This window comes from Ictidomys tridecemlineatus, chromosome 5 (assembly GCF_052094955.1).
Source record: "Ictidomys tridecemlineatus isolate mIctTri1 chromosome 5, mIctTri1.hap1, whole genome shotgun sequence".
NCBI lineage: Eukaryota > Metazoa > Chordata > Mammalia > Rodentia > Sciuridae > Ictidomys > Ictidomys tridecemlineatus.
Genome location: NC_135481.1, coordinates 77,634,368 through 77,660,167, shown reverse-complemented (window position 1 = coordinate 77,660,167; position 25,800 = coordinate 77,634,368). Strand labels below are relative to the sequence as shown.

General features: G+C 31.5%; 1 protein-coding gene and 1 long non-coding RNA gene across 20 annotated transcripts in view; one reads left to right on the top strand and one right to left on the bottom strand.

Moving 5' to 3' along the window:
* Mipol1 (mirror-image polydactyly 1) overlaps positions 1–25,800 on the top strand; it is a 328,689-nt gene that overhangs the window by 116,092 nt on the left and 186,797 nt on the right. For all 19 annotated transcript variants that reach the window (XM_040276488.2, XM_040276497.2, XM_040276493.2 and 16 more), the window contains 2 exons: positions 10,340–10,373; positions 10,633–10,803. In XM_040276488.2, coding sequence (XP_040132422.1) covers positions 10,340–10,373; positions 10,633–10,803 — 205 coding nt within the window. The remainder of the gene's footprint in view (positions 1–10,339; positions 10,374–10,632; positions 10,804–25,800) is intronic.
* Positions 1–25,800, bottom strand: part of LOC144377839 (uncharacterized) — a 138,274-nt gene that overhangs the window by 47,957 nt on the left and 64,517 nt on the right. The gene's annotated exons all lie outside the window — the stretch shown is intronic.

The following is a 25,800-nucleotide window of genomic DNA, read 5'->3' as shown; positions in this document are numbered from 1 at the left end:
GAATGCTTGGCCTTTTTGTATTCCTCTGAAATGCAAACCACTAGTAAGAAAATTTCTTCATTTCCTTATGTGTTAGTCTATGTTGCTATAATATAATAAATAAGAATGAGTAATTTATAATTAACAGAAATTTTTTGTCTTTGAATTCTGGAGGCAAGTAAGTCAAAAAATCAATGAGATCATCTGTCAAGGGCCTCCTCGATGAGCCATTTCAGGGTTGTAGGTAGAAGGACAAGCAGAGACAAAGGGAGCTGAGCTCCCCATTGTAGAATTGAATTTTTTGATTGTATGTAATGAGCATGGAGCCCTGGTGGCCTAATCACTTCCACAAAGACCTACCTCTTAAACTATATTAGTGCCAATTTAAATTCAGTATGAGTTTTGGAGAGGACAGAAATTCATTCAGCACCTTTATTTTTATTTTTATTTTTAAATGTGATCTTGTCTCTTTTGCTTGGTATGTTTTGTGTTGTATTTCAGGTATATATGTAAATGAAATATTATTGTGTCTTGCTTATGCTTAAAATAAGTAGTATCAAGAATTTTGTTTTGTTCTGATATGGAACAGTTGAATTTTCCTTGATGAATCCTCCAAGTTGCAGTTTCTGGACTAGGTATTGTTCTCTTGCTAAGTTCCGTTTTATCCTTGGGCAGTTGGGGTGTGGATGGAAGTCTAAAAGAACTTCCTGGATTTGTATGCCCCTTTTGTTAGAGGTTAAGCATTCTACATAGGGATTTTGGTGTTCATTGAGAGTTCATGCTCTCTGTTCTTGTGTATATCTTGAATACTTTGGGGCTTTTATTTATTTCATCATTGTAGTAAAAAATGGGCAATTCTGATGCTACTTGTTTTTTCTATATAGATTCTTCATTAATACAGCCTTTATTTTCTCTTCTTGGGATTGTATGTTACAGACTTTCATATGCCATGTTTACTTGGACTTCTAATTTTTTAATAAACTTTTAATTTTAGAATCATTTTTATTTTCAGAAAAGTTACCAGGATAGAAAAGTCACCTCATTTAGTTTACCTTATGGTAAATATCTTATATTACTATAATATATTTGTCATGGATTAGAATTCAACATTACTATATAATCATTAACTAAACTCCATAGTTTTTTTTTTTAGATTTCACTAATTTTTCCTAAATTCCTTTTTTATGGTTTGTTTTATGTTTATATTTTTATTACATTTAATTGTTATATTTCCTTAGCCTGCCCTATTGTGTGATATTTTCTTACATTTTTCTTGTTTTTGATGGCCTTGATAGTTTAGTCATGTATTTTTCAAAATCTCTCAATTTAAGCTTTTCTAAAGATTTTCTCATGGTTAGACTGAGTTTATTAGTTTTGAGGGTGAAGATCACAGAAGTGAATGCCATTCTCATTATATCATTTCAAGGTTATAGTCTATTAACATGACTTACTACCAAAAATATAAACTTTGACCACTTTTCCCAAGCCAGGCTGTGCCAGGTTTCTTTACTATAAAGTTACTTCCTTTCCCATTTTCATACTCTACTTTTTGGAAGCATAATGTTAAGTATAGCCCATACTCAAGAATGAGGACAAGAGGTTGTTGAGTTTTACTTCTGCATAGTTTGGATATAGAATGTCCCCCCAAAACTCAGGTTTTAATGGCTGTTCTGCACATTGACACTGTTGAAAAGTGGTAAAACCTCCAATAAGTGAAGCCTAGTGGAAGGTCTTCATGTCTTTGAGGATTGTGCCCTTAAAGAGGATAGTGGACTCTGGCCCCTTCCTCTTTCTCTCAGTTGTTCCCTGCCATGAGGTGAACAATTTTTCTCCATACCACACTTTCTCCAAGATATTCTTTCTTACCATAAGCCCAAAGTAATAGGGCCAACTGATCATGGATTCAAACCTCCAAAATTCATACCACTAAAATAAACTTATTCTCTTTATAAAATGATTATCTCAAGTATTTGTTTTAGTAGTATAAAGCTTATTAGCATAACCTCCTTCAGGAGAGAAATCTACATAAATTATTTATAATTCTTCAAGAAAGGAATTGTCTCTCTATTTATTCACCCACTTATATCAGTATGAACTCATGGATGGTCATTTAATATTTTGGATTATAATCTAGTACTATATTATTGATTCTCTTATTTGGGTTGTTCTATCTTTGACCATTGGAAGCTATTCAGATTAGCTCCTATATCCCTTTCATATGTTCCCATTCTTTTAATTTTTGAACACTTTCTTTTTTAAATTTATTTTATATTTTTATTTGCTCTAATTAGTTATACATGACAGAAGATATAAAGTTACATGGGTTGTATAATCATATGTGCACATAGGGTAATAATACCTGATTGGTTACTTTCTAGCATTTGTAAGATGTTGTAGGGTCACCTTTTTTTAGGAACATATAGGGCCCCACTCCTAGAATCAGCCATTTCTCCACTTAGCTCTAGTTATATTTATTGGAAAACATCGGAAACCAAGATCTGGATGCCAGGTATGTCCATAGTTGTTGGAATATGACTACTTTTTAGTCCCTGTCAGCAAAGTAGGAAAGGTATCTGTATATGCTGGTTTACACGTAAATATCTCTATTTGTGAACCTGTCTGTATCTATATTAAGCTAAACATAAATTCATACTGATGCATCCTTAATTCTAATCCAGTATGACACAGTTCATTCTAGCCTTCTCCTCTTGTTCATCTATAGTTTCCATCTCTCAACAGTGAGAAACTTGACTCCCACCAAACATTATCCAATTTATTTATTCAACTCCAGCATATATTATACTTCTTTCTAGATCATAAACCCCTATCCCCATGAAAGACAGCTTTACTAATGAGACTGTACTACTTTCAGTTTCTTTAATCTTACAGTTTATTAACTTAGGTTGCCTTCTTCCTCAACCCTGACTTATTTTTTTAACTTTATTTATTTTAATTGTAGTTGGACACAATACCTTGATTTTATTTATTTATTTTTATGTGGTACTGAGGATCAAACCTAGCACCTCTAATATGCTAGGCGAGCATTCTACCAGTGAGCCACAACCCCACCCCCAACCCCCACTTCTTTAAGTAAGATTATGCCATTTGTTTGTTATGTTCTTAGGCTTTTTTTTTTTATCATAGTCTGTGTGCTATGTTAAGATTCTTTGTCCTTCTGATTGATTCTTTTTATATGCATATATTAAGGTTTACTCTGTGCTCTATAAAGTTTTGATAGAAGCATGGTGTCAAGGACGCAGAGTAATTCTCCCACTTAAATATCCTCAATGCTTTCTCTGTTCAAATCTGTGGTTACCACTGCCTCCCTCCCCAACCTCCCTCCTTACCTGTTACCTGCCCCAATAGTTTTTCCTTTTCTAGAATGCCATATGATTGAAATTATAAAAATATGTATAACCTTTTTAGTCTGGCTTATTTCCCTCAGCAAAGTGTTGACCCATGAATTAATAATATGTTCTTTTTGTTGTTGTTGTTGTATAATATTCCATTGTGTAGGTGTATCACAATTGACTTATCTGTTCACCTATGTAAATGATATCCTGGTTGCCTCAAGTTTGGGTAATTTTGAATCAAGTTGCTATAAGCATTTGCATACAGGTTTCTGTATGTAACATTTTCAAATCAGTTGAGTAAACCTAGTAGCACAATTGCAAGGTCATATTTTAAATATATGTTAAAATTGTAAGAAACTGTTGAACTCTTTTGCAGAGAAAAATAAACCATTTTTCATTCCCACCAGCAATGAATCAGAGTTCCTATTGCCCTACATCCTTGCCAGGATTTGGAATTGTTGTTTTTGTTTTGTTTCTTGCTTTGAATGTTAGCCTTAGAGTCTATAGGTTTGTATAGGTTTCTTAATATTTTAATTTGCATTTCCCTTATAACAAATTAATATATCTTCTTTGGTTAAATGTCTATTGAGATATTTGTTTCCATTAAAATTTTTTTTTAAGTTGTAAATGGACACAATATCTTTATTTTTATTTTTTTATGTAGTGCTGAGAATCAAACCCAGGGCCTCACACATGCAAGGCAAGCACTTTACCACTGAGCCACAACCCCAGCCCCCAATTTTTAAATTGTGTTTTTTCTCATCATTTAAAGAGTTATTTATATATTGTATATAAGTCCTTTAACAGATATGTGGTTTGCAAATATTTTCTTCCAGTCCACAATTTAGTTTTTTAATCTCTGAACAGTATTTTTGGTAAAACATAACTTTTAAATTTTAATAAGACCCATCTTATTATTTGTTTTTTACTTTCATAAATGGATTGTGTTTTTGGTATTGCCTGTAAAACTCATTGCCAAATGGAAAGTGACACAGATTTTCTCCTGTATTGTTGCTTCTAGAAGATTTTGTGTTTTACATGTAGGGCAGTGATTTATTTATGGATAATTTTTATCGAATGTGTGAAATATGTTTGGAAGGTGTAAAGTACATATCCAGTTCCTTTTTTTCCTCCCTATTATTTATGGAAATTCATTTATTCTGCTACCATTTGTTGAAAAGGCTGTCATTTCTCCATTAAATTCTTAGACCTTTGTCAAAAGTAAATTGGCCTTTTGTGGTCGTTTTGTGGACATGATATTCAGTTCCATTGTTATATGTCTATGTCTATCCCTTTATCAATATTATGCAGTCTTGATTATTGAATCTTTATATTAGATTTTGGAATCAGATGTCCTTAAATTTTGTTTTTTATTACAGAATTCTTTGGACTATTCTAGTACCTTTGCCTTTCCATATATATTTTAGAATCAGTTTGTTCATAATTGCAGAGGTCCTTTCTGGAATCAGACGGTTTTACACATACCTTTCAAAGTGAATGCTTTATAAAACTTTTCAGCTGTGTACCTATTGAAATCTAAGACACATGGAAATTATCAACATTAGAGGAAATGGGATTTATTGCTCTGATTTGATCATTACCTTTTGTGTGCATGTATAAAATTATCATACTATACACCACCCATCAATATGTACAAATATTATGTCTAATTAAAAAAATTAAACTTTAGATCTCTTTTTTAGAAGAGTACTATTATGTTGTTTATCAACTGCTAAATAGTATTGTTATAGTATAGGTATGTCCATAGATTTTGTTAGATTGATCACCCATTTTGTTCATGAAATTTGTTTCTGAATGGATTTTATTTTTTGCTTCTTACAAAATCAAATTCACTCCCCAAATATAACAAATCCATTTTTCATAAAACATCATAACTCTTTTGAGGTAGATGATATTCATGTTTTATAGACAAAAAACTTTAAGCTACTTGGCCAACAACTCAAAGTCAATCAAGCCACATTATTGGAATTATCTACCTCAGATTTATCCAGGCAACTCAAACTTAGCATATCCAAAATGAAACTTATTAATTCATTCTTAAAACCTGATCCTTCTCCTTAATCCCTTATCCTGATCAGTGACACAACCATCTGCCTACATATCCAAGCCAAAACTTCTCAGAATCCCTATTAAATTGATCTCTTAATTTTGTTTATTCTCTTTAGCCAAAATATGTCTAAATAGAGCCTGTTCTTTCTTCATTGTTTTCTTCCATTGCATATATTTTAATTTGTACATTTATTTGTTATACTTTTTATTACAGTATATTGAAATTAGCATTCCTTTAGGCAGAGCCTTTTTCATTTCTCTGTGTAGCATTAGTGTTACAGAGGAATGGGAATGGGAAAAAGGAAAACAAACCTAAGCCTTTTCTTTAAATTAATTAATCCAATTAATAAATTTTATGGAACATATACTATGTCAGGTATAGTTCTAGTTACTGGGGACACATTATTATGGTACCAATTTAGTTAGGAATATCATCTAAATAGTTACACTGATACTTAAAACAGTACTAACTGATAAACAGAATCATTGGTTTCTAGAAAGTTTATAAGAAGGGCTTCTACTGTATCATAGTCTGGGGGTGCAGATCGGTGGGCTTCAGCATACAGACTATACAAAAACAACAACAAAAACAGAATAATATGTCAGCCTTGTGTCAGATGTTAGTATAGAGGTTTGTTTCCCCTCAGCTATCTTTGATTCTGAACCTTCAAGAGAGCATTGTAGACTAAACTTTTAAAAATATGCATCAAATTCATAACCAGACTTTGCTTAACTGTGAAACGTATTTAGAGGCATTGAATATAGGATGAAATTGTACGATTTATTTTTTTACCTTTTTTTAATGCCCTATTTCCTGCTTTCTATAATCTTCAAGTTTCCTCCATCTTTTGTCTGATCTCCTTTGCCACTTCTGACTTTCTTTTTATCTCTGTATTGTAGTGTCAACCTAGTCTTATTCTGACACCTTTCTACTTTCCTTTACCTCTTCAATTACCAGTGGTTTTTTTTTCTTCCTTTACCTTTTTTGGTTTTCATCCAAAAGTAGGAAAAAAGTTAAAAGGATTCATGTTAAAATGATTTATGTATACTACTAATATACATATGCTTTCATACGTACACTCAAACTTTTGAGTTGATATCTGTTTTTAGTCTCTTTGTTATTGTTAATTTTTCTTAAATATATCACATGTAATACCGTAAAAAAAATGAGAACAAAAGCAAACAAGTCAAAATTTTCTGGTTAGCTGATCACTAGTTCTTTATCACTTGAAGTCAATATTATGCTTTTCACATTGAAAACAGTGAATGACTATAGCTTCAGAAAGGAAAAAGATGATATTGACTTATTTAGGAATAAATCAAGAAATGTGACATTTCATGGATGGTTTCTTTTACTTAGAGTGCAAGATTGTCAATTAGAATTTGCATGATATAGGAAATCAATTGAAACTTGAGCCTATGGACATTTACTTCAGCAAATTCTTACCACTTATCATGACTGTCAAGTTAGACTGTAGTAGGCATAATTTAGAGTTTACAAAAGGTTGAGATTATTTTGTCTAATTGTAAAGCTCGTATAGTTGGTCAGCTATATTTTGTGTAACACCATCTATTAATTTTAAGTCTTTACTAAACCAATAAATTGTTATATGCTATACATGTACCAGTAAACCCTGGTTCCCCAGAGTTATCTTTTACGGAAAATTGAAGGCTTATATAGCTGTTCCAGATTTTCTCTTTTATGGAAAGGTAGGTAGGTTGTCTAACGTTTGTGTTGTTTTAAGTAATATAGTAAGTGGTATAGTTATTGTAGGCCTGGATTTAATTTTCTGAAAATTACTTTTGTTAATTCTTAATCTTTAACTAGATGTTGAATGAACCAGCTTAGAAAATTATGCCAAGTATACTAAATCAGCACTTACTGTACTAACATCAAAGATCTGGTCTTATTTTACAATAATCTATCAAGGTTGGGCAAACTAAGAACCTATGATACAAATGCATCCCACCTCCTGATTTTGTAAATAAAATTTTATTAAAACAAAACCACACTCATTCACATATATGTTATTTATTGTTGGTTTTACACTACAAAGTTTAGTAGCTATGACAGTAAACAGACAAAACCTACATTATTTATTATCTGGCCCTTTATAGAATGTTCACTGATCCCTACTCCATGCGTTCTAATAGATTAAATTATAATATAATCAATTTTTGATATCTCTGACAGATACTCCTTGATACTTACAAAACACAAATAGAGAAATATAAGTTATGTGTGTCTATGCAAATTTTCAAGTCGCCAATTAACCTTCTTTAATTTTTTTGGTAAAGTTCTATTTTTCTTTTGATGGCCATGTATCAGTACACTTATCAATTAGACAAAATAATAATAAAATAAGATAGAGATCCAAATGCTAAGTGGTTGACTTTTCTCAATCATGCTCAATCAGATCTAGCATGGTAGACTTCATCAAAAATAGTTCCAGTTCAATTATCAGCAGATGATAAGTCATTATATATTATGTACTTTCAGAGTAATTTACACAAATTATTCAAAGTCTGAATGCCAAATTCATATGCCTGGGATCTAGTATAGTTCTCAGAGAAAATTTGACTTTGATTTAGAAAATTATTAGGTGATTTTAATATTAGAATAAATACTAATATTAAAATATTAGTAATTTAATATTAGAATAAATACTAATATTAAAATATTACTCTTTCCTATTGAGGTGTTAATTTTAAACATTTGAACTCTTCATCTGCTTCTCATTAAAGAATATTTTTTCACATTACAATGTCTAAAGATAACTTACAAGTATTATGTAGAAATTCCATAGTTTTTATTGTATTGATTATCTGGTAGATACAAATTATGTAACCTGTTTATATTATTACTTTCTTCCTGTAATATAACTTTTTTACACTGAAAATGGAGATTTATTACTTTTGTTACTAATTTTTTTTTGATAACTATTCCTAGGAGTCTACAAATCTGAGGTTTATCACATTAAATTATCAAGTTTAATAGAAGTAATTTTTATGACATTTTTAAACACGTGAATTGGATTTTATTTGGAAACTGCCATAATCAGTTCTTCATCTGATTTCATTTTTAAAAGCATAATATTAAAATGATATTTCCCATGACATTTGACTTTCTTTTTTTTTAATCTAGACTTCCTTCTTTTGTTATTTTTTATTTTTAGTTATAGATGGATACAATACCTTTATTTTGTTTATTTATGTGGTGCTGGGGATCGAACCCAGTGCCTCACACATGCTAGGCAAGCACTCTGCCGCTGAGCTACAGCCTCAGCCCCCGACATTTGACTTTCTTAAAAATCATATTTAGCCATCCAATAGCTAATGGTTAAATGCTACTGATAGTCCCCAAATACTTGTACTGTGACCATAAATAAATGTAAAGGTTTTATTATTATATTTTTCTGCTTTTTCAGTTGAGTAAAGAAAAGAAGTACTTATTTTCACAATTCTAATAGAACAAGCTTTTTAAGTAGCATCATTGAAAACTCGATTTATTTTGGAGGAAAAAGTGATAAAAAGACAAGAGTATTTGCTCTTCCTGAAATGTGAATTCAAGCAAGTTTTAGTAGTTTGAAATGCATTGTTATATATAATTCAAAATTACTATGCCTTCCTGTTATACACTATTTGAATATACAGAGATAGCTTTTTATATGTCACTTTTTAATATATTTATATATTTTTCTGTTAAGATGCTGTGTTTTAAAATTACTACCTTGAATCTGAGTGCAGTGATTTCATCCATTTGTGGAGTTTGCAACAACTTTGTGACATATTTATCAAATAATTTTATTTTAATTTTTCCTAATGTAGTATTTATTGAGATCCAAATGTTAAGTGGTTAACTGTGCTCACTTATGCACCACCTATGAGACTTAGCACACTAGACTAACCAAAAGCAGTTCAAATTAATTTACCAGCAATGAAAAATTATATCATGTACTTTTAGGTGCAGTCATTCTAACTATTTAAACTCTGAATTCTAAATTCATGTGCCCAGGATCCTGTGTAGTTAATATTAAATAATAGGAATGCAGTTTTGGAGAGGGGGTTAATCTTGAGGAACTTGATTATCTAAACTTTTTATTGTAATTTTTAAACAATTGAGATTGTTTCTAAAATCTGTATCATTTCACTAATATCCATTACAGGTTTTCCTTTAATTTGCCCAATTTAATAATTACCTAAATTATATTTTAGAAATTTTCTAATGTGTGTCACTTAGAATTTGTTTACTTTCAGACATTCCTTCAGTCCATCAACATTGATGTTGTTCTATAAACATCATGCCTCTTTTGAGACAGTGTATTTATGAGGGGATCCAGTTTATTTTCTTTGTCTTTAAATTGAATGATTCCTTAAAAAAAGAGAAAATAGCAATGTTAAAATGTGGCCCAATTTTGGTCAGCATGTCTATATAGTGTATTTGTCTTAACAAATAGATAGCAGCAAGAGATTTTCAGGTCAAAGTTAGTGTAATTATTTGTCACTGTTTTTGAGGGAACATAGTTAAACTTTGAAATAAAAATACTTGCCTTGTTTTACTTGTGATGGCATCCACAAAAGAGGAAATACAGTTTCTGTTAAGAATTGGAAGTCCAGGAATAAATATAATGATGAGAATGAGTGCTTCTATCACTGGGGAACTTTCTTCATCTAAGCACATATGAACAATTGATCCTTGTAGTCATATATAGCAGTAAACATTAATAACTTAACAGTCTGAAGTCAGTGCAGAAGATATAGAGCATTATTGAAAGATGGAGTCGAGCAGGTGGCACTTTAATATGTTCAGTGTCATGGTTGACTCTAAAGACTAGTCGAATGAAATTACTTGAGGTTCTAAAGATTTAAAAAGCGAACTCATTTTGCTGCACTAAGGAAATGCTACTGATCAGGCTTTCTGTGTCCCTTTTTTCTAGGCTAGAAAATATTAACCCTGAAGAAAATGACATGGTAAGCCATTCTCTGAGGAGATTTCTTGATGTCAGTCTTATATCTTAGAGGCTTAAGTTCAATTGAGTGGGTTTCAAGAACTAAGATGTGGGAAAAAGAAGAATTGACACACTAATAATGTACATCTTTGCTGCAATATGAAAATTCAATAACTTCACTCAGTCAATTTACAATTCACATGTGCCTATTAATTAAAACCCTATATTAAATAAAATATATTAAAACTTCATGTCTGACTAACATATAATGGTGTTGGTAGACATTACAGGAATTACTGAACAGAATAAACAATGCCGACACAGGAATAGCTATTCAGAAGAATGGAGCTGTAATTGTGGATAGAATCTACAAGACCAAGGAATGTAAAAAGAGAATAACTGCCGAAGAAATGAATGCAGTGATACAAGAACGGGATGCTGCTTTGTCTCAGGTAACTATGCATGTATCTGAAAAAGCATATAATTACCATTTCCCCCTCTTTTTTATCCATTAAAGAGTGATTCTTGCCCAAATATTATTAATTATCTTTAGTTTTTAGAGTTTATACTCATAATTAGATATATTAAAATATTTACATAATTTCCTTCTACCACTGTTCAAAATATGCATCCTCATTTCTTTATAAAATTTGATGCATCATCTTTTGTTAGTAAAATAAAACTTGTTTTATAACATGTTAATTTGTTATTAAAATTTTATTTTATTCTAAAAGTAATCTCTTGTATACTGGACTTTTTTTTCAAGTTCCAGTTTTGTGAAGGCTGAGACTCTGCCTTTATTACTGTTTTATTCCCACTTCCTAATTTGGTATCATTAGTAAACATAGTTGAATGGGTCAAATTATTAGCATATTCTTTTCTGAGCACGACTTGCACTTCCTGCTCTAACTCAAACTGTTTCCTCCCTGAGTCTACTAGCTCCACTGCATCTTCTCTAGTAGTGGCTGTATTCTTTCCCATACCAGTTATACTACTGAGCCCATGTTTTTACTGACCCTTGCAATGTGCCAGTCTCTGATTTCCTGAAATTACTCTCCTTCCACTAGTGTACTACTTCAGCCATGTACTCTATGGTCATATCGTATTCTTGGTCATTACTCATCTGAGTTTCAACTATCATGCTTCTGAATTCCACCTACTATCTTTCTAACTCACTTACTCTAGGACTCTGACTACAGATATCTCTCATCCCCAGTGAGTTCTTACATGTCTCCAGCTTTGCAAAGTTGCTGAGGTTTGCCTTGAACTTGTGATCCTCCTGCCTCAGCCTCCTGAGTTGGTGGTATTACAGGCATGTACCACCACACCCAGCTCTAATTCATATTTTTTCCAGCCTGCTTAAGACTGTCACAGCCAGTTGTTCCTTTTTTCTCCTACTTCATAAAATGTTTCCTATTACCTTATTTCTAACACAATACAAATGGTTTATTATCACCCTTGGAGACTGGGGCGGAATTTTTGGTAAGTCTTTGTCTCACCCTAGTAGTTTGGATGAATCCTTCCAAACTGACAGCTTAGTATTCATGAGGACCTACTCCTGCCAGATCCTGTCAGTATTGTCTCCTCAGCAATGTAAGACTCTGGAGAAATCTTCTGTTTCCTCCAATTTTGTCATTCAGTCCTATCTAACTGCCAAAGTTTGGATGGTTTCTCTGTCCTCCTAATCAAAGTCTGATTTCTCTGTCCTTTTGCCATACCTAAAATCTGTAAAACTCTGTGGAGAAAAAACAACGAGTGCAGACTTCAAATTACCTTGTTAATTAACCCCTCTTCAGGATCATAGCCATTCCAGTCATTATTACAGCCACATAATTTTGTGCATTTATTCTGATGATTTTTTTGTTTATTCTGGCTTTTCTAGTTCGTGGCTAGAGTGTTGGTCTGCCACAAATGGTTCTGTCCTATACTAGATGTGGTAATGTGACATTTTTCTTCAGATTAGAATCGGAAAAGATTCTTGAATTTGTAAAATGGACTGATTTATTCTTGTGCATTATATTACAGTTATAGAAATATCTAGAATTAGAGGATAAAGCTAAAAACTTTCATTTCTTTAGCTTTATAAACTATTGAACTAATAGATCACTTTAGATCTATTTCAAGATATGGTAAACTAGAAAAAGTTAGTGAAATACTCATGCATCCACATTTTATTGAGTACCTAGTATGAGCCTTGTGCTGGGAACTGAAACAATGGATAAAAATATAAAAGGTTCCTACTCCTTTGAAACTTATATTTGCTATATATAGATAGCAAACAAACAAATAAATAAATTACAGTAGTGGTAGGATGAAAATAAAAAGATAATGAATGAACTGCAGTTGATAGAATTGCTAGGATGATCAGGCTTCTGTTAAGGTGAGTAGCTGACCTAAGACATGAAAAGGGAGGAAGGTCTAGCCCTGCAAAGAGCTGTAGAAAGAATATTCTATCAGAAAAGGAGAGATCAACAATGCTCTGAGATTTGTTAAATTCATCTGCCTTTTGGAAGACTGTTTATATGTTTTCTGTTTGGACAACTACAACATTTTTGTAGCTAAATTATTACATGCATCCATATTACTTTTCTCAGAGAAAGTTCCCAGGAATGAGCATGATGGAGCAACAAATACAAACATTTTAAAATAAATGTATAATTCCAAATAGAATTTGTAGAAAAGTTGTATTTAAACATGTTATTTTGAATTTCATTCATGGGGACTTTCAGTGAATAAAATGCTAAAGAATTTAGACTTTAGGCAGTATGTAACTCAAGGAATTTTAATTTTCTACTAATACAGAAAGTGCTATTTTTGACAAAGATTTCAGCACTGCCTAAAGTGGATTGAGTAATATACTTCTAACTTTAAGGAGAACAACTTGGAACCTATTTATAATTCAGGCAAAGAATGGTGAAGGTCCAGAGAAGAAAAAAGAGAAATGAATGCTATCGAAATAAAAGTTTTTTTATTTTGTATTTTTTAAATGGAGGTAGTATAACTTACTATAAAATAAACAAATATAAAGTGAAGGATTTGATGATTTTTTACATATGTCTGTAATCACATAAGGAGCACCAGATCAAAATGTATTTCTAGTACTCCAGAAGCCTCCACCATTTCTTTTCCAGGCAGAATCCCTCAACAAAAGTACTCAATCTTACTTTTATCACCATAGATCATTTTGTATATTTTTAAACTTTATATAAAAAATTATGTTATATATTGTATCTGTATGTTGATTTGCGTTGTTACAGTTTTCAGTAATTTATCTTTCTCATTGTTTTGTTCTGTGTGAGTATACCATGATTTATGTACATATTCAGTGGATCTTACAAATATAGATTATTTCCATTTTGAACAGATTATGTATGAAATTCTCATCATGTTCTTGTGCATGTCTTTTGGTGGGCATAATAAGCATTCATTTCTTCATATCTATATACCTGTAGTTATAAAGACTATGTATATATACATACATACACATACATATTCAAAAAGATTAGTTAAGGATAATAGATTTAGGGTATGCCAACCATTTTCCCATTGCAATGTAAGGGAGTTTCTCCAGTTGTGAGCATTAATACCTGGTATCATTTATCATTCTTTATTTTAATTTCCGTCATTCTTCATATTTCATTTGGGCTTTAAATGATGTTGAGAATCTTTTCAAATTTTTATATGCAACTTTAAAATAAATTCATTTTTGGGAAGTAGCTGTTTAAAGTTTTTGCCATTATTAAATTTGGTTGTTTGTCTTTTTCTTACTGGCTCCTGCAGTTTTGATAAACATATCTGTACAATTGTTGACTTGCATTTTTATTATTTTAATGCTATCTTTTGATAGCAAAAGGTCTTAACTTTAATTAGATCTCATTTATCATTTTTACCCCTACAGTTAATGCATTAAGTTTCTGTATATTTAAAGTATTTCATTTTCTTCCTGTAGATGGCCAGTTGACTTGACCTAGCACCATGTATGCTAAAAATTGTATCCCCTCCTACCTTCCCCAGTGAATTATAGTGCAGCCCTTGTAATAAATAGCTCAGGTGACTGTATATATGTTAATCTGTTTCTGAACATTTTTCTATTCCATTAGTGACCTTTGTTATTCCTACAATGCTGTAAGTATTTGTGATAGCAATACAGTAAGTCTTAATTTGTAATAATGTAAGGATCTAGCTTTGTTATTGTTCTTAAGTACTATCTTTAGCTATAATAAGTTATTATTTAGCATTAAAATATCTAGTAATGTTTAATGGAAATTGAACTCTATAAAGATCAGTTAAAGAAGGTTGGGATCTTAGTAACAAGTCCCAAATGATTATTTGTTTTATGGAAACTACTAATTTTTCTTTACATACTGCTTTAGTTGTGTCCCACACATTTTTGATGTCTCTTAGCTCATTATTATTATAACTAATTTTTTAAAAATTTTTTGAGATATATCTGGGGTTTCATTCTTTATTGTGGGAGCAGGGGTCCTACCAGGGATTGAACTCAGGGGCACTTGACCACTGAACCACATCCACAGCCTTGTTTTTACAGCCAGGGTCTCACTGAGGTGCTTAGCGCCTCACTTTTGCTGAGGCTGTCTTTGAATTTTCAGTCCTCTTCCTTCAGCCTCCCAAGCTGTTGAGATTACAGGTGAGGGCCACTGTACTTGGCAGATCTAGAGTTTCTGCTGTTCTGCCTTTGTACTAATCCTTATAAGTCATCCAGTGAGATGAGAATCAGGCTTTTCAGTATATCACTTCTAAAGGTCTACCTATAGTATTGCTGTGTCAAAATGCTTAAGATATCAAAAACTGAAATTTTTTCCCTAAGAATTAGTGTTCACCAACATTACAAACATCACAGTGTAGCACAGTGATAGAGTGCTTACCTAGCATGTACAAGGTTCTGGATTTGATCCCCAGACTGTTAAACAAAACAAGTGTCTATTTGTTATGTATTACACATACACACACACACACACACACACACACACACACACACAACGTTGAGTAAATTATATCAATTTTTTCAATGTTGTTTCATTTAACATAATAGTAGATCTGTTCTGCCTTTCTAGAAGAGGCAGTGTTCTTCCAGTATAGGGTTGATAACAAGTTGGGAAATAGTGCAAAAAATGAGAATTTGAGCCATGAAGAAATTACAAAGTATTGGAGAATTTATCTTATAAAGTTTTTTAGCCTGAAAACATCTTTATTCTAAAGAAGGGATTTTGTAAAAGGAACTAAATTTTTTTTTACTAATCTACTTGATAGTTTAATAAACTATTGTCTCACAAAAATTCAAATTGCAATGGATTCATTTTTTTAGTATCTTTCTCATAAGAAAAAAAATCAGTTACCATTTTAATGGCTTATGTTTGCCCTAAATTTTATCTTCAAAAACACAAGTATAGGGCTGGGTTTGTGGCTCAGGGCTAGAGTGCTTGCCTCACATGCGTGAGTCATTGGGTTCTATCCTCAGCACCACATAAATAAATAAAATAAAGGCACTGTGTCCATCTACAACCAAAAAAACTTTTTTTAAAAACACACAAGTACATGTAAGGAAATAGCTAGTAAAAATATCTGATGTGCTTCCACAAATATTACAGAAAAAATGTAAAACTATTAAACAAGGTTCTTATCTTTAGTCCAAGTGTCAGTACACTTTTTCATAAAACTTGTATTTGTGACATAATATATCAAGCCCTTCACTGTTTTGAAAATGACTGTGTGGCTGTGCTTGTACATTTGCATACAGGTTTGTTTGATTAATTGCTACTTGACTCATCTATCATAACACTAAGCTCTGGGATCACAAAAGATCAGATTTCCAAACCACTTCCTAGAATTAATTTAAATATTTAATGTCAAAACCTTGAAAAGATGAGAGGAAAATGGTTTTTTATTGTTAATAGTAGCCTGTTTCAGTGTTATAATCCCTTGAAAAAATTTCAAAGTTACATATTAACCCATTAATATTACCTAGTCAAGTCTGGCTTTAAAATTATGATAATTTATTGAAAGTAGGTTAACTATGTAATAAAATATACCTTTATATTTTATCTAGAAACTTTTTCAATTAAATATATAAATTGAAGACATTAAAGAATCTCATGAGGTTTTTTTTTGTTATTTTGGTTTTAATTATCATTGAAAATTTAGAGTTTTTTACTATTAATATTTACTGCTTTTTATTCATAATTTTGATGTTAGATAAAATTTACAACCAAAAGTAAAAGTGCATAAATATTAATTTATCAATTTAATGAGTTTTGGTAAAACTTATACTCTTTTCACCATATCTGTATAAAGAAAGGACATTTCTATAATCTAAGAAGATTCTCTCATTTATGTTCCTTTCCCGTCAGTCTTCCCTGACATGCTCAAGCAACTTCCCTGAGTTTCTTAAAACTGCAGATTTGTTTTACCTACTTTAGAACTTTACAGATGTGGAATCGTACAATATCAGCAAACTATTTGTGATACTGATTAATGTTGCTCTTTGTATAAGTAGTTATTTCCTTTTTATTTATTAGTGATATTTCATTGTATAACATATTTACTATTCATTCTCTTATGGATAGAAATTTGGATTTGTATAGTTTTTTTTTTATTAAAACTAAGAATTCTTGTTCATGTCTTTTTATGTATATATTTTCATTCTCTTAGTTAAATACCTAGGAGTAGAGTTGCTAAGTCATAAAATAGAAATGTATGTATTTATAAAATAATTTAACATTTTTTTTATAGAAGTGGCTGTATCATTTTGCACCCAGTAGGAATTTATTGAAGTTCTGGTTGTTCCATAAACTAACCAATACTTAAAGTGTTGTCAGTGTTTTCATTAGTAACTATTTTAGTAGGTGTATAGTGGTATATTTTTTGTTTTTGATTTGAATCTTTCGGTGACTAATATTGAGTACTTTTTATGTGCTTATTGGATGGCTATTCATGTTTACCTTTGTGAAACATCTGTTCAAATCTTTTGCCAATTTTCAAGTTGAGTAATTTGACTTTTATTATTAATTTGTGGTTCACTCTATATTTTGGATAGTCTATTGATGTATAAAAAATATTTTCTCCCAGTTTGTGCTTGCTTGTTCGTTTTCTTAATACAATATTTGATGGGCATATTGTTTAAAAATTAATGAAGTTTAATTTACCAATTTTTAATGCATCTTCTGTTAAAAATCTTTTCTTACGCCAAGATGGCAAGAATATTGTCACATGTTTTCCTTTATAGACTTTAATGTTTAAGGTTTTTCTTTGAGTCTTTGATTTATTTTAAGTGAATTATTGTATATTGTATAAGATTGAAGATTGCTTTTTAACAACTGATCATCCAGTTATTCCAACATTTTTGTTGAAAAAATATTTTTCATCCTATTAAATAGCTTTTGTGTCATGTAAGTTTGTATCTGTTTAGAACATGCTATTATAATGATCTGTTTATCTATATTTATGTCAATGTCATTCTTTATTGATTGCTGTAAATTTCAATGTCAGGTATTGAAAAGTCCTCCAACTTTTTTTAAGGTTGTTTTGGTTATTTTAGATTATTTATGTTTTTCTTTAAATGATAAGATTAATTTTTCATTTTCTATAAAAAGTCTAGTGAGGTTATGATCAGAACTATATTGAATATAGACCATGTAATGAAGGAAAATTGGCCTCTTAACAGCCTTTTAATTTTTTAATCAACAATGTATCTCTTCTTTTATTTACATATTGCAACCTTGTTAGCATTAATCACTTCCTTTATGGTTTAAATTAGAATCTATAAAATTCCATTATGCCCTCATTTGTTCATATATTGACATTTATTTTATATGTATTTCAAATAGCAGGATATCTTTCAAAGAAATTATGAGAAGTAAAAATTATTCTTCTGTTTATCCACAAATTTATCACTTTATTTCTTCATGTTGAATGAATTTTTATTTTCTGTCATTCTCCTTATCTTAAATAACTTAAATAACCTTCTTTCAACATTTTCTTTCAGTTTTCCTTCTCCCTCCCTTTCTCTCCCATCTCTTTCCCTTCTTTTCTTTTTCTGCCTGTCTTCTTCTTCTTCTTTCTTGTCTTCCTGTTGTTTTTCTTTCTCCTCCTTCTTCCCCACTTCTAATAGATACCTGATATTGTTGAATTCAGTTCTTCTGTGTTCAAATATATCTGTATTTCACCCTTATTTTAAAAGTTACATTTGCTAGATATGTAGTAATATATAATGTAGTTACAAGCAATAGCCTAGGGTATTGCCTATATTCCATGTATAATTTTCCTTACCTACTTGTATAAGGGTAACAGAGTTTCTCCTGGGTATTCAGGATCAATGGCTCTAGCTGGGATAGTAACTCCTTACCTTACCTGTCGATTCAGACTTTTGAGGGGTCCCAAGTAGTCAGGGTGATGGATGCATGGTGAGATCAATGAATTCCTTGTACATAGCTTAATTGCCATGCATCAGTTGCTGTGATGTAAGTTTCTTGATTATAAATAATGTTGTCTGGAATATCATGGTTGTAATAGTGCATTCTGAGTTTGTTTAAAATTCATATTCAGATGAAGTATCTATTCCAGTAAAAAGAGAATATTACCCCTTCCATAATCAAATGGTCCAGTGTTATGAATCTGCCATTTTTCTTCTGCTTAATCCAGGGAATGGTGCTATATTAGAGGCTCAATATTGGTCTCTGATGGTTGCCAATTGGATACTCAGCACTGGCTGTACCTAGGGCAACCTTGGTGAGTGGAATTCCACATGCTGAGCCTCTTCATAGTCTCCATACCTGCCATCTTGTCCATTGTGTTCATGAACCCATTGAGAAGTGACAGAAATGGCTGAGGAAAGAGCCTAATTAATATCCACAGATGTGTCATCCTATACACTTGATATTAGAATCCTCCCTTTTTGTAGTCTCATTTTGAGCATTGCCACAGGATACTCACTGTCCATATGTAAGATACATGGGTGGGACTAGAGAAACTTCTTGATATGTAGAGAAAGCAGGAAGAAATAAACTCAGATAACAAATATAGGAATGATAAATTTATTAATTTGTTCAAAGGTAGATGAAGATGAAACTTGTTATGGTTTGAATATGAGGTGTCCCCCCAAAGCACCTGTTAATACAGGACTAGTCAAAGGTGAAATGATTAGATTATGACAATTGAAACCTAATTAGTCCAACCTAGTTTGATTGGACTGACTGGGTGATAACTGTAGGCAGGTGGAATATGGCCAAAGAAGGTGGACCACTAGGGGTATACCCCAGAAGGGTTCATCAGATGTGTGTCTATCTCTTTCTTTCCTTCCTGACCCCACCATGAACTGAGAGATTTCCTCCACTGGACTCTTCCCCCATGATGTAGTGCTTTACCTTGGGACAATAGCAGTGGAATCAGCCATCCATGGATTGAGACATCTAAAACTAAACTCTCCCTCTTCCAAGTTGTTCTTACTAGGTTCTTTGGTCACAGTGATACAAAAGCTGACAAAAATACATCTTAAAGAAGTTTGTGCTCAAAGCCCTTCATTTGTTATTTAGTGTTCTTTCTTAATTGCACTTTGATGACAGAAGGTTAGTGTTTGAATCCTGAATGAGTGAAATTTGTATGACAAGGAAGAAATCTAGGTAAAAATAAATGAAAGGAGAATTAGCATGAGGTTGGAAATAATAATTCAAGCAAATTTTGAGAGCGAAAGTGAAGAAAATATTTACTTTCTTTTGTAGTGGATTTACACTGGATTGGAGATTAGAAAGGTCTCTAGTATAGATAAATTGAATATGCCTCTGACAATGTTGCCAGAATAGTGAACCAGATGACTTAGCACCAACAAAAGGAAATCAACTCATAAAGATTGTGCTCTTGGTAAAGAGCAGTTTTAGTAAGTTGGGAGATGGATAGAAAGTTGTAATCTAGGAGTGAAAATTTTCAGAATTAAGGAGTAAAGAAACCTGAGAGTAAGATACTGGTTGTGAGCATTCTTTGAAGGTAAATTTTGTTCAAATAAATGGATCAAGAAATTATGAGTCTACAGTGTTGTGCAGGTGACCATTGCTTTTGTCTAGAATGGTGGCAGGAAATTGTCTATAATAGTGTGGAAAAATAACCATGATTATCAGTAAATAACAGTGACACAGATGAGAAGCAAGCCCTCCAAGTTAGTGCTTCTCAAACTACCTGTGATAAAGGACCAGTTTTTATAATTTTCCCAAAGTGTTATGGACTACTACTTTTGTACCACATAATAAAAGTAAAGTACCAAAAAATGAAGTAAAAAATAATAGACATACAAGACCCAAGCATACATTTTTTTTAATTATTGGGTTCAACAACCATAAAATTATTCTGTTGAATTCCTTTAAAATGTTTAATTGCTTACCCTGAAGTTTAGTACTAGCTTTTGGGCAGTAATGAATGGTTTCAGTGCTGTACTAGTTTCTGGATCACACTTTAAGGATCACTGCTCTAAGCAGATAGCAGAAACTTCAAAAACCAAACAATTTTTTGATGAGGTTTAGTAGACTGGAAATGGCAGTAGAGAACCAGGAAATGCAATTCGTTTTTCCCTGCCTCTGAAATAATCATTTGTGGAAAAAAGGAGCACATTCTACTAAAAAGTGTTCAGAAAGAAGTATCACTGGAAGTGACTTTTTATGAGCTGAGGAAATGAAGAGGTTAGGCTTATGAACATATGAAATTATCTTAGCAATGAAAAAATATTTCCAGAGGCCACAGATGGCAAAAAAATAAAATAAAATAAAAAGAGAGAATAGATAAGGGAAATAGCTAAGGAATGGCAAGAGTATAGTTTTAAGACTTTAGTTGACTTCAGAGGTTGAATGGTGGACTTTTTTTCCCACTAAGATTGCTCTTACATTAATCACCACTAAATGATTTGGATGATGCTCTTTTCCTTGAATAAATACATCAATAAAATCATCTCAGGAACATTTAAAATCACATGTTCATGAATTATTGACTTCATTGAAAAACTAGAAAGCATCCTGAAAACTGTCTCAAGTTTCCACAGCTTTTATTACAGTAGTTTATCAGTTGACAAAATATGTACTGGTTTCCTGTGGAGAACACTACTTATCACACGTATTGAAAGTTAATTCAACTCAACTCTCAAAGATATTCGACATGTTGATGCTTTGTCATAAGATTTTTTTTTTTTTTTTAGTTTTTGTGAAGTTGTAGTCTTAGAAGTTTGTGACTTCTGTTAGGATTTAACAATGTTTGGGCAACACATTATACAAGAGGATTCAAAATGAGCACTTAAGTGATTGAAAGTTCTATTGAAATTATATTTATAATGCCAAACAAAGTTTGGAAACCAAGAGAAAGCATTTGGATTCCAGGAATACAATAACTGAAAAAGAGCTTAATAAACTATTAAACTATGGCTATCATCCAGTCAGTACTAATACTATTTCCTGAACTCTGCTTTGTGTTTTAAAAAAGTATTAGAAGCATCTCTGCCCTTTTGTGCAATAACTGCCAACTTAACATTTAGGTTATACTGTTGTTTGTTTATGGATTTTGAGAAAATCCATTGAAGTTTACTTAAGAACCGACTCATTACAATGGTATTATTTACTGAATTTTGTTTTCCTGGCCATCAGCTAACTACAGAGTTCAGCATTACAAGGTTACAACTGTACAAAGAGGATCAAAATACCACATCCTAGTAGTTGCATTAGCTAGAGAAGTTGAAGTCATCATCTTATAAATAAATGCCTTTGCAGCACTGAAGAGATCATAGAAAATGAATAAGCTAGATCTGAACTCATTTATGTGATAATTTTACAATTATCTTTATTTTAATCATTTCAGTTATATTGTTCTACATTTTAATTACTTTCTGATTATTCATATTAAACTACAGAAATTCAATGCTTTCTGATATAATTCATATCAAAATGAAAAATTCAAAATAGTTCTAGAATTTTTACTTTTATTATTACATTTATAGGGAAGGGTTATTAGTTAATTGCAGCTTCTAATTCAAATAATATAATTTTAGACACCAAGGGAATTTTAAGTAACTATCCTAAACATCTAAAAACTAGGAAAATACTGAGTATTCTTAATTTGTATACAGATATACTTCTAATTTAACTTTAATGTATGAATTATAGTTATGAGTCTATAATTATGGTTATTAATATAAGTAAATGTGAGCTACAATAGACTTAAGTATTAGAATGGTTCATCTCTTCTTGTTAAACATCATGGCCATCCCAGCAGATTGAAATACCAAGAAACTGTGGGATGGTGTAAGAACTATTCCCAGAACATCAGATACTGTTAAAATTAAGGCACTATGTAGCTTTTTTCTCTCTCTCCCCTTCATTTTTTTGCAACCTATTTAGATTACTTTCTCAAACTTACCATCTTACCTTTTCTCTTTTTTTAACCACCTGAATACAGGAATCAGTTAGAATACACAGTCAGAAAATTAGGATGCTGGGAAGGAGAGATCAGAGAGGCATAAATTGAACATACAAGTAATAATTTAGTTTGAAATGGCTTATGTATACGGAGAAGTGTTAGTTGCATTTAAAGGATTAAATGGGGTATATACATGTCAGATCCACTGAATTTTTTTATCTCATTTAATTCCTTCCATTATTACTAGTTCAAATATTAGGAATTATTTCTAAATGTGTCATACTTAAAATCCAAAGAGGTGTTTTCATAGCTTTCAACTTTCTTAGCTTCTAACCTGTTTTGTGTTTTCTAGTTAAGTAAAGACCATTACTAATTTATCAATAATGACTATGATCAATTTACCTATTGTGGCAAACCCTGGGTAATAATTTGACTGCTAAGGAAATATATAGGAATCTGTGTGTATAATTCTATTTCCTGTTTACTGTTTAGTAAAATTACTAACTTTATAGATAGCAGGAATGCCACATTGAAAGTTGTAGGAAATTGGAATGGAAATTTTTTTTAACTGAGTATTCAGTCAGTATTAAGTAAATGAAAACATATCATAACTAATCAGTTTCTGAACTACAAAAGAACTGTTTCTTTGTGGGAAAAATTGTTTTGGGTCCCTTGAAAAACAATAGAAACTTCTTGATATGGCAGAGTAACTAGTACCAATATTGTCATATCTCTAACTATAAACATGGGAAGAATAAAAAGCAGACTACAAAGGAATACACAGAGATTAGCTCATGACTTCCCTGGTATTATGCTCGTAGATCCTCTTGCTGAGTCAGCCAGGAGACAGAGCTTTGGTCATGCTGCACTATAGAAAAAAATTTTAAGTCTGAGTATTTGAAACAGTTGAAATTTGTAAGACATGGTACTCAATGAGCAGAAATTGTATATGTTTGGGGAGATTGGATAAGAACCAGATATCTGTGTAGTAATTCACCTTCTGTGCTTGATCACAGGTTATACTTTTCATACACAGATTAAGATGCATGTGATTTAGAAGCACTGCTTCAGTGCTGAGTGTTAAATGGAGAAATTGTAGTTATGGTGTCTAAGCAGAGTAAATAGACTTCACTGAGCACTATGAACATTCAGTTGATTAATTAATTTTGAGTATTTGAAATGTGGCTAGTGGAAAAGAATAATTGGTTTTTAAATTTAATTTAAATTAACATACAGTTAAATTTTAATAGCCACATGTGAATAATGGCTACCATTTCAAACAGGGTGGCTCTAGAGTAAGGGCCAGGTCCTAGAATTAAATTCTAAACTGGAATATACCTGCCCTAATAAAGTATAAAATTTAAGTATGACACACCAAAAAGAATCCAACAATAATTGTCTGCCAAAAGAAAAGTATATACTCTTTAAGAGAAAACAATATATTTTAGGTAATTTATGATATATTATCCACAATGCCTAATATATATTTAAATTCTTGAATATTAGACATGTGAAACAGAAGAATATGACCTACAGTTAGAGAAAATGCAATAAATAGAAGCAAATTTTGAATACCTCATTATCATTCTGAAAATGATAATTTTCAGAAATGTACTTTCAAGTAGTCATTTTAATTTTCTTTAAGGTTTTAAAGAAAAGATGATCATAATGAATGAGCTGATGGGGAATATTAGTAAGGAAAACTAAAACTCCAGAAAGGGACATAGTAGAAATTACAAAAGCACAAATGCAGTTTGTGTATATGTAAAATTTACCGAATAAGCCTAGCAGTGTGTAAGACTACAAAATAAAAAGTGAACTTGAAGACCAGTCAGTAAACATTATCCATCCTGAGCAAAAAGGAGAAAGAAAATATAAGTGAAAAAATAGAACACACCAGTGATTTGTAAGATACTATCAAGTTGATCAACACCTAGACTCCCTGGAGTTCACTGCAAATAGAGTCTTTGAAGAAGACAGAAAAAAAGAATAGAATAATGGAAAATACAGTGGCTGAAAGCTCAAATTTGGCTAATATAAAAACTCAACAAACCCAGGAAAAATCAATGCAAACAAATTTCACCAGAGTCAAATTAATGAAAACCAAATAAAAGAGAAAGTCTTGAAAGCAAACAAAAAGTTGAGGAGAGAGAAAATACAGGAACATTTTGTGAATGGGGACTGAATTCTCATTATAATGGAAGTGAGAAGACAGTGGAAGTGATGAAGTGAAAAGACAATGGCCAAATAATGGAAGTGAGAAGACAATGGCTAAAATCTTTAAAGGAGTAGAAAGAACAAAATTCTATCAACTCAGTTTGTGTGTGTGTGTGTGTAAGAATATCGTTCCAAAATGAAGATAAAATAAGGAAATTTTCAGATAAAGGAAAGCTGAGCAAATTGAATTCCAGTAGATGTGCCCATATAATACAATGCTAAAGTGAATTCTTCAAACTAAAGAAAAGTGGCACCAAATAGAAAGTTTAATCAAGAGCCTGGAAAGTAAGAAATTGGCACCTAGAGGAGCTCTTTTTAAATTTCTTAGAAATACCACAGATTGATTAAGGTAAATTTGGTATAAAATATATGAAAACAAAAGCAAAAGAAAATGGAATTTTACTGTGGGAGTGTTTTTATATTTGATTTGTACATTTAAATGAAGCAGTAAAAAATTAAGACTGTTGAGGATGTGTAATTATAATTTAAATATATAGTACATTCAGGATGCATAATTTAATTCCTGGAATGTGTGTGTGTGGGCACATACACAAATACAAAATGAAAAAGCAGTATACAAGAGTTAAAATAGAATACAAAAATGGTATTTAGTTAACCCAAAATAAAGTAGAACAGGAGGAAGAAAAGTACAGCAGAAGATGGGACCATCATTAACAACATGATAGCCCTAAACTCAACCATATAAATTATTTCATTAATGAAAGTGAACTAATTACTCAAAGTTAGATACTTTGACATATTAAAGATGGCAAAATGTTAGAACTCATTTTTATACTGTGTATAAGAAACATTTGAAACAGTAAGACACA